General features: G+C 41.9%; 1 protein-coding gene across 2 annotated transcripts in view; it reads right to left on the bottom strand.

Moving 5' to 3' along the window:
- The window catches only part of tbxas1 (thromboxane A synthase 1 (platelet)), a 115,017-nt gene that overhangs the window by 70,875 nt on the left and 29,836 nt on the right, over nt 1–14,306 (bottom strand). For both annotated transcript variants that reach the window (XM_083763197.1, XM_083763198.1), the window contains one exon: nt 4,871–4,964. In XM_083763197.1, the coding sequence (XP_083619323.1) occupies nt 4,871–4,964 (94 nt within the window). The remainder of the gene's footprint in view (nt 1–4,870; nt 4,965–14,306) is intronic.

Genomic DNA, 14,306 nt, shown 5'->3' with positions numbered 1-14,306 from the left:
CAGACCGTACGACGTGTGGAAACCCAACCGACTGATTGCGACGACGTGTGTACACATCCTAGCACTTTCTCATTGATATCAAACGACTATCCTTCTGCAATGTACTGCTTTTTGCGCATGCGCACTCTCGTTCACTTCCCTGTTTAGCGATCAGAAAGAAAGGCTCGCCACGTGTAATCTAGGGAGCTCTCCGTGGTTTTGACCAGATGGCTATACTTCTGTCTTCATTTCTGACTTCAACATGCATCTCGCCCGGAATATTAACGCTTCTAGAGAGACTTTATCGCAATGATCGCAAGGTAAACAAGCAACATTATGCCTCCGAGTAAAAGCTGCCATATCTGCCCGGCACCCCAAGCTTCTATTTTGAAATAAATCCCAGCGCTGATTGTGTTAATGACTCTGTAGCGTGGAACACACATTTACATGTGTGTGCGTGTGCGTGCGTACGTACGTGCATGAGTACATGTGCAATCTGTGCACACACATACACACATGCATGAGATGTGAGATATAGTTAAATAGGGATACCTGCGTGTGTGCAAAAGCACTTGTGTGCGGATACAGACACTCACACATACTGGCATACGACGTACACAAATAAATGCACACACACACGCACACACAGCAAAACATCCTTACACACTACACACACACACATATACAAACAAATACGTGCATGCACACACACACACACACACACACACACACACACACACACACACACACACACACAGAGACCGCCGTGTCCTTCAGCCCGAATGTGACCTTGGGGTTGTTGAGGAGAGCTGGCTCTGAACTAGTGAGAGGGGTGAGAGTGGTGTGCATGTGTGTGTGTGTGTGTGTGTGTGTGTGTGTGTGTGTGTGTGTGTACCATTAAACCTGTGGGGGCTTCACTTCACCGAGGCTCTCAGCACTGCACAGCCGGGCCGGGAGGGAGGGAGGCAGCAGAACTGTAATAGTAGCCCTCTGCCTAATGTACTGCTGGGGCATCCACACAACTGAGGTGGTGAGAGCGGGCTGAGACCTGGGGGGGCTCACTGGATGGACAAATAACTCCTGCCTGGAAACAACAGGCTGGATGGATTGGAGACTATAGCCAGACCCATAAGTAGCCACTATTCAACCTTTTATCTCCATATTATTATTATTATTTTCAAGCCCTATTTACATACACACAACAGTAGCAAAAATTACTGATCTACAAGCTGCATATGAATCCTGAAAAGTAACAATTTTGCATATATTGTCTGTGTCAGGTGGAAACCTCCAAAACTGTAATATATTGGCTATTTCTGCCCTGTGTCACCATCTTGCAACGCATTATAAAATAGGCACACACACACACACACACACACACACACACACACACACACACACACACACACACACACACACACACACACACACACACACACACACACACACACACACACACACACACACACACACACACACACACACACACACACACACACACAGGCCTGGGTATGTGCAAATCATATACTCATAATACACAGCGAGTTAAATCTAAATTTGCATTTTGAGCTTGTGGATTGGCTATTTTCTTTACAACACTGTCCTATACAACAGGGTCCCTATTCAGCCCCCACGGCTGGGGTGGTGGTGTGTGTGTGTGTGTGGGGGGGTGTATGGAGGAGCTCCTCTCTCTGTATTTGGCCTCCTCCTTCATGTGATGGGCATGCGGAGCGAGCCCCTCATAAACATTTGAATGCCGTGTGTGTAGTTTGTCGCACCCTGAGTGAGAAGCTTCAGACCCCTCCCCTCAACACAGCGATGGGGAGACATGTCCACTCTCTTCTCCATGCGACTATAAACTCTTGCTTGGTTATGTTGATTCGTTCAATGTGTGTAACGCTGTCTCACGTTGTTAGAATAGTCTGGCAGAAATCACAGACATTAAAGAGAAGTTAGAGAACATTTCAACACTGAATCCAATTAGGCTGAGTGTCTGGTGTTAGGGTGGTATAATGTCACTGGTTCTCAAAGTGGGGTCCTCGAGGGGGTTCCGGGAAAATAAAGTATACATTGGTGGTTAACTGTCCTCTAATCTCTACCCATGCATCAAATGTCCTCAAACGAAAACAGCGTGGGATCACTGTGCTCGGCCAGGCCGCATGAATAACGGCCGCCATCACCTCCCCCTCAACGGGGGGGGGGGGGGGGGGGGGGGGGGGGGGTGTTGGCTACTAGCACTCGTCCTCAAGGAGACACCAGGAGCTGTGGAGTGGACAGGGACACAACAGACTGGACAAGTGGGCTGTGAACCTGATTGCAAAAAAAAAATGTGTGAGAGGAACCAGAGCCATCTAATAGATGAGTTGCGATATTTATATATTGATAACAGCCTGGTCACGTGGTTCATGTACTCGCGGGAGCCCATAGACTCCAATGCATTCCATAAACTTCCGGTTGTCCCCATTTGAAGCCTTCAAATAGGGACAACCCAATAGAAGTCTACGTACGTAGACGATCCGCCATTGGATTGCACCCATGAAGTGAACGGAGTTTGCGTAACTCTGTCTTACTCTATGGCTCTGAGAGGAACTAGGGACAGAGACAAGAAGCGAGAGAGGGGGAGAGAGAGAGAGAGAGAGAGAGAGAGAGGGAGAGAGAGAGAGAGGATTTTGAATTTTGAATATTATTGGAACAATCAACCTGGAAAGTTAATCAATTCTGTTCATCCCAAGACCATTACAACTAGACAAACCAAAAAACACAACATTTAAGTATGACTTTCCATTCGAATCCATGAACCAGCTCTCCATTCCCTGTGCCAGGCACAACACCCCCTCAACAGCACAGATGTTATTGAAAACTTAGATTGTTAGTTAACTTGTAGAGAAAGAGAGAGAGAGAGAGAGAGAGAGAGAGAGAGAGAGAGAGAGAGAGTGAGAGAGAGAGAGAGAGATATAGAGGAATAAAACAGGAATGAAGGTTCAGTGACAGTCAGAGTGATAGAGGAGGTGTGAGTGCTGTCATCATTCATAACCCAGCCGGCTGACTGATGCCTCTGCAGTGAGAGCGACAGACAGGGGGCTCTGCCCACCTCGCCTGCACTGCCCGCTGACGACTATTGATCCTGGTATCTCATCAGGACCTGCCCTGCTGAGATGCTGCCACCATACTGCCACATGCCACCATACTGCCACATGCCACCATACTGCCACATGCCACCATACTGCCACATGCCACCATACTGCCACATGCCACCATACTGCCACATGCCACCATACTGCCACATGCCACCATACTGCCACATGCCACCATACTGCCACATGCCACCACATGCCACCATACTGCCACATGCCACCATACTGCCACATGCCACCATACTGCCACATGCCACCATACTGCCACATGCCACCATACTGCCACATGCCACCACATGCCACCATACTGCCACATGCCACCATACTGCCACATGCCACCATACTGCCACATGCCACCATACTGCCACATGCCACCATACTGCCACATGCCACCATACTGCCACATAACAGCAGATCATGCCACCAGTAGGCCTGGCTGTCACAATTAATAGTCTTCTACATAATCACCTAATCACAATTATTTGAGAAAACTGCAATTATTTTTGCATAATTGCCAATCGTTTCCATGTTGGAAAATGTCCATAAATCTTTAAAAATCAACTATTTCAGCTATCTTGTACATTTTTTGTAAAGAAAAAGATTATGAACACATTCCCTGTTTAAATAAATCCGTATCCTGCCTTAGACGACGTAAACAGGCAATGAACCTGAAACCAGATGGCCGCCCCCGTCCACCTCCAATTGTTTACATTTTTTCAAATGCTTTTTATCTCAGATTCGGCCGATAACTAAAGCATCGCTGATCACGGTTACAAAATGTATATGTTTCGTATATATATATATATATATATATATATATATATATATATATATACAGTTTTCACTTCCGGTTCATCGTTTTTTTTGCCTTCAAAACATAGCTCAGAATGAAATGGCCCACTGGTTTAGGGTACAGCATTCCTCACTAATCTCCATATTCTAACTTTCGTGTTTTTCTTTTTCTTTGTTCTCGTAAATGAATGCCCTACTACTTGATCATTCTACACTGTATAATGATCAAGTAGTAGGCCTAGGGTGTTCATTTACCAAAGATCTGCTAGCTCAATCTAGTTTGGCTACTTTTGCTATTTTCTTTTATTTGAATCCTGAAAAGTAACAGTTTTGGACATATGAGGTTTCCACCCGAGTCCCGACAAAGACAATATTCAAGTGGTGAATCAATACATCTTTCAATAAAAATAAAGAAACACACACACACACACACACAGAGAGCTGAAACTGTCGCAAAGGGGGTGGGGAAAGACAGAGCTATAATAAGAGGTTATTAAATCAGTCTTCTTTGCCTCGTTTTACATATTCATCATAAAACTAATGCAATTATCAATATGGTTAATCTATGTGGCAGTCACGTGGTATGAAAAAGCCATTACTCGTGAGCCTTCTTTAATGAACAAATCTAATGAAGTTTCGCTAATATTTTGCACGTGAGTGCGCGTGTATGTGAGTGTGTGCGTGTGCACACGTGCGCAAGTGAACACGCTCCCTGATGAGGTAGAAGGGAGGGATTTTAATAGGGGGGGTCTGATGAGACCGTAACCCCTTGTGAAGACAAAAGACAGACAGATCCATTGGAAAAACATACCCAGAGAGATTTATAACGTATACTCCATCACGTAACGGTGTTGCTTGCCAAAAGATAACTGATTTATGGCAAGCCACGAAATTTAATGGAGTGTAGATGAAGCTTAAAGATTGTATCAGTGGAATGTGAAGCACGCCGGATGGATCCTCCTCACCTGACGAAACATGAACATGTTGCCAAAGAAAGGCGATGGTTTGGGATGTCTGATTCCACATCGAGACAGGAGGGAGTAGGGGGCGATCGAATACCTGGGGGAGAGAGAGAGAGAGAGCCTTTAAAAAATACCTTTAATAAATTACTACAGGATAAGGAGGTAAATGATTATTATCTTTTTAGTCAGATAAGATTTTACATCATATTTGATTTGGCTTTTGTTCTAGACTAGATGTACTAGACACTTTTGATTCATATTGAACTCATTGATGATTTCTTTACATTTTCATTTAAGAATAATGTTGCTGGTGAAAACAGCTTAAATAATCTGTATCATTTTGAGACCATTCCGACACCGATATGGCATTTTAATGGCCGATATGGCCAATTCCCATTATGCTACCGATTAATGGTGCATCCCTAATAAATAGTTTTGTAAATCTCTATGGGCTGAATGAATCTGTGGATATAGAGCCAGTGAACAAAAGGGCCACCACTGCTATGCTCTATTCAATAGAGCATAGCAGTGGTGGTCTATGGTCTATAGAGCGTCGCAGTCCCGCCCGCTTTCAGAACGGCGAGTGGCCCAGGAAATGATTCTCCATAGGCTTTTCAAAAAGTATTTATTTAAAGACGGTCACGCCACGGACAAAGCCAACTCGGATCGTGACAAAGCATGACAATGAACACAATATTTTGGGCCGATCAAATCATTAGAAAGAATACTATTTGTTTTGTTTTTCTTCTTATAAATTATTTGATCGGCCCAAAATATTGTAATTGTAATTTGTCATGATTTGTCACGATCCGAGTTGGCTTTGTCCGCGGCGTAACCGTCAATAAAAATAATTATTTTTGAAAAGCCTGAAAATGAATTTCCTGGGCCACTCGCCCGACTGCGACGCTCTATTGTAATTATAAATTAAACTGGGAGTCCTTGAAATGAAAAAGGTTGAAACTCACTACACTAAACATCACTGCATCCAAACAAGGCAGTGTCGTCTGACACAAAGCAAAACACATGACACTTGAAGGATTTATTTGTGCTGCAGGGACGCGTAAAGAGAAATCCCCCACAGACTCCTAAAACCTGCACCATGTATTATTCATGATATACATCCAAGCCATTTCTGCTGACATGCGAGTCCTTGGAACGCCCAGGCTGAGGACTTTCTGCTCCCGACTTTGTTTGAGGCCGAGGCTGGGCATTATGGGTATACAGCAGCGGGACGCTATTCACTTATGTAATAATGCACTGTCCGTCCGGTTCGCTGATCCGGTTCTTTGCTTATGAATTCCACAGAATGGGAGGGAGAGGGGGGGGGGGGGGGGGGGGGGAGAGAGAGACACACACAGAGAGAGCGAGAGAGAGAGAGTACTCCATCAAAGTTTGTTTTACTTAAGTAAAAGTAGCAATACCGTAATGTGGAAATACCTGTTACAAGTCAAAGTCTAGTATTTACTTGAGTAAAAGTACAAAAGTATTGGCATCAAAATACACTTAAATGACCAAAAGTGAAAGTAACTCATTAAGCAGTCCCATTTCACTAAGACAATTTAGGGCTGAAGTCGGAAATGTTTTGTAATAATAATCTAAAACGACAAAGTAAAAAAAGTAAAAAGTAAAGTAAAAAATCACACCTGCGTGAAGTGAGGGGCGCTCTTAACATCGAACATCATGACGTAAAACAAAAAATATGAAAATATCAATAAATTAACATAATTTATTAACAAATTACTAGTTGGCATGAATTCATTCTTTAACACACGTTATTATTTTTTGACCATCATGCAAGGTTTAAAAAAAGTATTCTATATTAAAAAAAAATCACACCCGTGTGAACCGAGTGGTGCAACTCCCCTCCCTCCTCCTCCTTCTCTCTCTCTCTCTCTCTCTCTCTCTCTCTCTCATTAGCAGGCAACAGTGCAGCACTGTCTCTCTCTCTCTGTTTACTGGTACTCACACTGGTGCTCATTAACGTCACATAGGTGAACACATAGGTGAACCAACACATAGGTGAACACGTCACGGACATTGCTGTTCCTTGGAGTGGTTGCACCACTCAAAAATGAGAGAGAGAGAGAGAGAGGCACAGTGGGAATAGATGTCCTGACCGATGAAAAGGCCAATTTTCACTTTTCGGGATTCAATTTCTTTTGAAATGGTATCAGACCTGCAAGCTTGAAACGTGCGTAGCACGTATTGATACCTTGAGACGCTGCTGTAGTATGAACATGTAGGACATTAATTTAGCAAAAAAGCACAGTTATAATATGAAGATAAGAGGTTTCTTCTGCCCAACAGCAACGAGATGCGCTACCTCCCTGTGAGCTGCAGCTCTTAATAAAGCAGTTGGTCTAAACACACAAAGACACACATGCAGGGCTGACTGCAGCTATCCACTACATTCTCTCCCATGGATTACTTTTTTGATTAATCAAATAATTAAGGTGTGTATATATATATATATATATATATATATATATATATATATTAGGGCTGTCAAAGTTAACGCACTATTAACTAGTTAACTCACAATCCTTTTAACGGCACTATTTATTTATTTTTTAACGTGCGATTAACGCACTGTGAAGTTTGACAGAATGGTTGAGAGATGCATGGCAATTTTACACTGAAGAGTTGAATAATTGTTAAACAGCTGCATTACTTAAGTACTTAACTTAAGTTAAGTCTACACAATTAGAAAACTTAGAAAACATGTTATTTTGATCAACATGGCCTGTTATCTCTCGTAATGGTACCATTGGCCAACATCAATACAGTTCTTTAGTTTGGGTCTGGAAGGCTAAATGTCATCAAATGGTGGTCCGTGGCTCAAATGCAGAATAAACTAGAACTGCACTCTGTCGAGTGCACATTAGTAGGCTATAAATGGCCAACTAGTGCGCAAGCAGAGCGCGCAAGTCCTTTCGACCGCTGTAAACTGTCAAATCTCAGTATCTCTGTGAAGGAACGTTTGAAATGTATAATTTTTAGATGTAACTATTTGCTACCTACCTACTTTATGCATATAAACACCTAGTATTATTAAGTATGATTCAGGTTTCTATCTATATACGTTTGGGTGAAGAGCTAGTCATACATATACACACCACGTACTCTGGTCCCAGCAGATCAGGCACAACTTTCTATTTTATTTTTACTGATTATGTATATAGTATACGTATGACTAGCTCTAAATGATGACGTAAGAGATATGGTCATTTGTGGTCGTTTGGTCCCAGCAAAGCAGGCATATACTATATAGGCATATACTATATATATAGTATATATATAGTATATAGGCATATACTATATACGTATACGTATATACTATATAGAGTGTGTAGGTGTAAGTTAATTAGCGGTATACTGTGGTTACTTTGCGCCAAAAACCGTGACAGCTGTCCCGCCATTTGATGTTTATGCAAGAAAACAGCAAATCTGTGCCTGGTTTGCTGGGACCAAACGACCACAAATGACCATATTTCTTACGTCATCATTAAGAGCTAGTCATACATATACACACCACGTACTCTGGTCCCAGCAGATCAGGCACAATTTGCTATTTTATATTTACTGATTATATATATAGTATACGTATGACTAGCTGTAAATGATGACGTAAGAAATATATATAGTATATATATAGTATATAGGCATATACTATATAGCCTACGTATACATATATACTATAAGTGTGTAGTTGTAAGTTGATTAGTGGTATACTGTGGTTACTTTGCGCCAAAAACTGTGACAGCTGTCCCGCCATTTGATGTTTATGCAAGAAAACAGCCAATCTGTGCCTGGTTTGCTGGGACCAAACGACCACAAATGACCATATTTCTTACGTCATCATTAAGAGCTAGTCATACATATACACACCACGTACTCTGGTCCCAGCAGATCAGGCACAATTTGCTATTTTATTTTTACTGATTATGTATATAGTATACGTATGACTAGCTCTAAATGATGACGTAAGAAATATATATAGTATATATATAGTATATAGGCATATACTATATACGTATACAAATATACTCTATACTCTATACTGTATAAAGTGTGTAGTTGTAAGTTGATTAGCGGTATACTGTGGTTACTTTGCGCCAAAAACCGTGACAGCTGTCCCGCCATTTGATGTTTATGCAAGGAAACAGCAAATCTGTGCCTGGTTTGCTGGGACCAAATGACCACAAATGACCATATTTCTTACGTCATCATTAAGAGCTAGTCATACATATACAAACCACGTACTCTGGTCCCAGCAGATCAGGCACAATTTGCTATTTTATTTTTACTGATTATGTATAATAGTATACGTATGACTAGCTCTAAATGATGACGTAAGAAATATATATAGTATATAGGCATATACTATATACGTATACATATATACTCTATACTCTATACTGTATAAAGTGTGTAGTTGTAAGTTGATTAGCGGTATACTGTGGTTACTTTGCGCCAAAAACCGTGACAGCTGTCCCGCCATTTGATGTTTATGCAAGAAAACAGCAAATCTGTGCCTGGTTTGCTGGGACCAAATGACCACAAATGACCATATTTCTTACGTCATCATTAAGAGCTAGTCATACATATACACACACCACGTACTCTGGTCCCAGCAGATCAGGCACAATTTGCTATTTTATTTTTACTGATTATGTATATAGTATACGTATGACTAGCTCTAAATGATGACGTAAGAAATATGGTCATTTGTGGTCATTTGGTCCCAGCAAAACAGGCACAGATTTGATGTTTTTCTGCATAAACATCGAATGGCGGGACAGCTGTCACGGCGGAAGAGACCGGGCGAAAACATTACTTGCGCGCTCTGCTTGCGCAAGTAATAATGGACCTTGATATGAAAAATCTTGAAAACCACTGATTTAAGGTATATTTAGAACGGATAAAAAATATGCGATTAATTTGCGATTAATCACAGTTAACTATGGACAATCATGCGATTAATCAGATTAAATATTTTAATCAATTGACAGCCCTAATATATATATATCAAAAAAGGGAAAAATATCACCTGACGAAGCTCACAGTGAAACGTATCGTGCTAATAAATAAGTTAATGCAGTAAGTTGTCCGTCTCTGTTCCCTGGAGTGTGCAGTCCCTTCCTTGGAAGGTTTTTTCCCCGTTTTTGATGTCTATGCCTGCTAACTAGACTTGCACCTCCCACGGGTCTTTTTGGATGTGCACGAGTCCCCTTTTTTGTCTTATATATATATAAGCTTACTACTTTTTTCTCCCCAATTTAGTCATTGTGCCAATTGATTCCTCCCCTGGCTCACACATGTCTGTGTTTTCACTGCTGTTGTATCCTACTGGCTCACTTGCCAGTGAGGAGCCCCCACCGGGAGGACGACATAGAGCCAAACCCTCCCGCCCGACACCGGTCGCCACCAGCCTGTATGAGTGAGTGTAGTGACAAATATCCTCCCTGCCCGGCTTCCCTCCCACGAACACAGACGGACACCAGATTTTATTTAAGAACGATTCACACAGGTTCAATATCCCACCTTGACGTCACGTACCTGGCTGTAGCCAGCCAGTGTACATAACTTAACTTAACTGTCTAATATCTTCATATATCAACTTTTAATGTTTTTGTCATAAAGGAATGCCCTACTTCATCATTTAGTGGTGTCGTCGTATAGTGTCACACAAAAGTAGTGAAAATAGCTGACCACAACACGTCATTTTGCACCGCGTTGTGAGCTTGTAGATAGTCTATAGATATGTATTTTTCTATAATAATAAAAAGGAACGGTTTCGGACATACGACTGCGACAAAATGTACCAACATAAACGCTGTCATCCACAGCAGGGCCGCAGGGCATCAGAACCGATCCTCTCCGAATCCAGAAAGACCTCAAAATAGCTTTCTACTGTCACCGCTGTGCACTCCATCCCTTAATCTCCTCAAGGAGATAGATCCATTACCATATTAATAATGTGATGTGAACGGCTGATAGATTAAACTACAGCAATAAAGCAGGCAGGCCCAGCCAAGACACTACTGCCACACACACAGTCCCATTTTAATGACAGCGCTGTAATTATAACTATGTCTCAGAGCTGACAGGCAGGTCCTAACGCATGCATCACATCAGACCCAGTACCATTCAACCCACCCACCCACACACCCACAAACCCACACACACACACACACACACACACACACACGTTAACATTACTATAATTGTGAGGACAGCAATTTTATGAATGCCATTTTAACATAACACATCTACTGTACAAGCTAGATCATCAGTTATTTTTAGGTGCACGACACTGGCGGAACGCAAGTAAGTATAAATCATGTTGGAAACTCTAATTACAAGCCCTAAACGTAACCTCTAAATGTCTGATCCTAACCCCAATCTGAATCTCTTTCTAATGGTAAACTTGTCTCTCTTGTGAGGACCATGAAAATGGGGGACATTTGGTCCATGCAAGTATAAGTAATATTATACAAACACGTACACGTCTTCCCACCATGTTAAATATATGGCTATAATCAGCTGCTTGTCTGTATAAATGTGCATGAGGAACAGCCTGGATTGTTGGTGGTTCTAATTGAGGGGAGCCAGCGCGTCCCGAGACAGCAGGTGCAGCGGCTAAATGCCACACGAGGGGACAGCACCAGCAAAACATGCATTTCATCTATAACTCGGGGGGTCTTCAACGTTTTCCAGATGAAGGACCCCTTAGCCCAGTGGTTCTCAAACAAATTAATGTGTATTTGGCCTAAGGACCCCCACCTGAAAAGGCATTGTGCCACGGACGACCCCCAGAAGAGAAGATTTGTGTACCTGGTCTGCTCCTTTTCTTTTCTGCCCTGTGGTTCCTCTGAGGACCATTGTTGGAAAAACCTCTTGCCATTATTATTAGTGAACTAATCTGTGTCTGGTTGCACCAAGCAGTGGGTTTAAAGTTGAGTCATTCCAGTTTCACATTAGAACATAAATCAAATATTAACCAACTTAAAGCTGCACTCTGTATCATTCTCAGGGGAGATAGAGACAACACATATTAATCTTCAGGCAGTACCACTTGTCAACCAGTAGTGGTCAGATGATCACAGGATATTAATGTCCCATTAATAGAAGAGCAGGGAGACCAAATACAACAATTTGAGTTATATATAATAAAGTATTCAATCAATCCTCCACCACCACACTTATGTTATATAGTATAGCTTTAAGCCTGATTAATATTTCACTGTATGACAGCGTTGTACAGTGAGAAATAGCATATCTACACGCTCACAATGATATGACAGATGCTGTGAGCTTGTTTTCAAGTCAGTGGTGTTCTGTTCAAGGCAGTGGTGCATTTTAGATATAAAATGTAAATCAAATTTTGAAGTCTATGTTCAAAATAAAACAGCATAAGGGCAAATAAGTAATACTTTTTATGCAGTAACAGTTGTGATTAATTTGATAAATGCTGACATAAGTGATCCAAAGTTTCAATGTTAATGCATGTATGTTGCCAACGATGATGTAACAAAGGTCCTTCTTTGCCCGACTTAACTTGACCAGCGATGGTGCAATGATGACCTAGAACAGCTGGATTTATGCTTGTTCTAAAATGCAGAGAGAGAGAGAGCATCAAGTCCCCCAGGGGTCCTTGGGGGGCGTGGGTATCAGGGGTTAGTACAAGCACTTCATCCATTAATATGTTGGCTATTAGAGATTATCAGATTTAAAAGCTCACAGGCACGGTTGTATATTATTTTGGGGAGAAAAATCTCGAAAATGTTTGGAAGATTATTTTTATTATTATTTTATTTAAAAGAAAATCAGATGGGGGTCCAGTGCTAAATACATGTCAATGTGGGGGTTCTCGACAGGAGAAGTGATTGTTTGCATTTGTTTCTGCATAGTACAGGACATTGTATTGGGTGGATACTGGCATTCATTGTTGATTAGGGTCTTTGGCCGGCGGAATTTCCCCAGTGTGATCAATAAAGGCCTTATCTTAGTTTTGGGATTCTTTAGGATTTAAACAATTCCGGTTCCTTAACGATTCCTATAGGTTCCATTTGCACACTATTGTAATTGTATAGCAGATGTGAAGTGCCAGCTCTGACAGTGTGATTAAACTGGTTCCGGAAACAGTTCCATGCATCCAAATGTGAAGGAACCAATTTCATGTCCTATTGCATTGGGCTTCCAGATCCTCAATGTTGGATCTCCATTGCTCACGATCTAAACCAGTGTTGTTTTTGGCAGAAATTTTCTATTTTAGATTTAGCCATAGTCTTTGGAATGAAACTTCATTTCGTTTTAGTCACATTTTAGTGTTAGTCTAGTTTTAGTCGGCGAAATATCATAAGATTTTAGTCGACTAAATCTACAGTTGATTTAGTCGACTAAAATGTGTTTTGGCGGGCCTTGATGCCAACGTAATGGCTAATTTTACATTTTACACTGAAAATAGCCGATCTACAAGCTCGTTGATCTTGTAGATCAGCTATTTTCAGCATTCAAACCAAGTGCAAAATCACTTATACTGGATCTTTTGTCCACTAGTCCCTTCCTAACATTTTAGTCTATTTTGTATTTGTTGACGAAATTGACAATATATTTAGTCTTAGTTTTAGTCATCATAGCTTTCCTTTTCATTTAGTTTCCATTTAGTTTTTGTCGGTGAAAAAAGGTAGTCGACAAACATTTTTAATAAATACAATCTCTGTCTCTCACCAACCTCTATAGCAGCCCCCCACCCCCCACCCACCTACTGTACCACCCCTTCCCATCCCAACAACAAAAACATAATCTATACAATCCCACAGGGAACACAGGCCAGGCGTAGCTCCGCTGCGGTGAAACATCCCATTTTCTTGCACACAAAACCCCAACATGACCGTGGAATGGTTGCTCGGGTTAATGTAAACAGCTACATTGTTGTGTGTGCAGGCAGCGATCCCGGCAGGCATGCTGGTTGAACTTATTATGCTGTCATCATAATGTGACACAGAGTTTACTGTAGCTCCGCGGCAGGCCACACTGAGCCTGCATTGTACAGTATATGCATTGTGTGGAACGGACGGCGTTGGGATTGCGTTTCTGTATAGCCGCGATCGATGTGACACGGCGGTTACCCGTCCAATGCGGGCGGGTTTTACACAAGCAATGTTTGTTTGCCCTGTTGCTGTGGCAAGAAATGCCAGGCTGAGAGTGTGTGTTGCGCGTGCGTGCGTGTGTGCATGTGCCTGTGAGTGAAAGAGAGAGAGAGAGAGAGAAAGAGAGAGAGCGCGCTTTGTTTCCATGGCTTCAGCCGCTGGGGGCACGTGGCATTCTTTGCTTGGAATTGCGAAGAGAAATCTTACGAATATGACATTGTTCAATACTTGACACTGACAGTTAACAAGCACACAACTGTGCGACACGCACAAATGCAATTTGT

Source organism: Protomyctophum parallelum (assembly GCF_964188405.1).
Source record: "Protomyctophum parallelum genome assembly, chromosome: 4".
NCBI lineage: Eukaryota > Metazoa > Chordata > Actinopteri > Myctophiformes > Myctophidae > Protomyctophum > Protomyctophum parallelum.
Note: the sequence above shows the minus strand (reverse complement) of the source record. Positions and strands in the feature narration are given on the sequence as shown.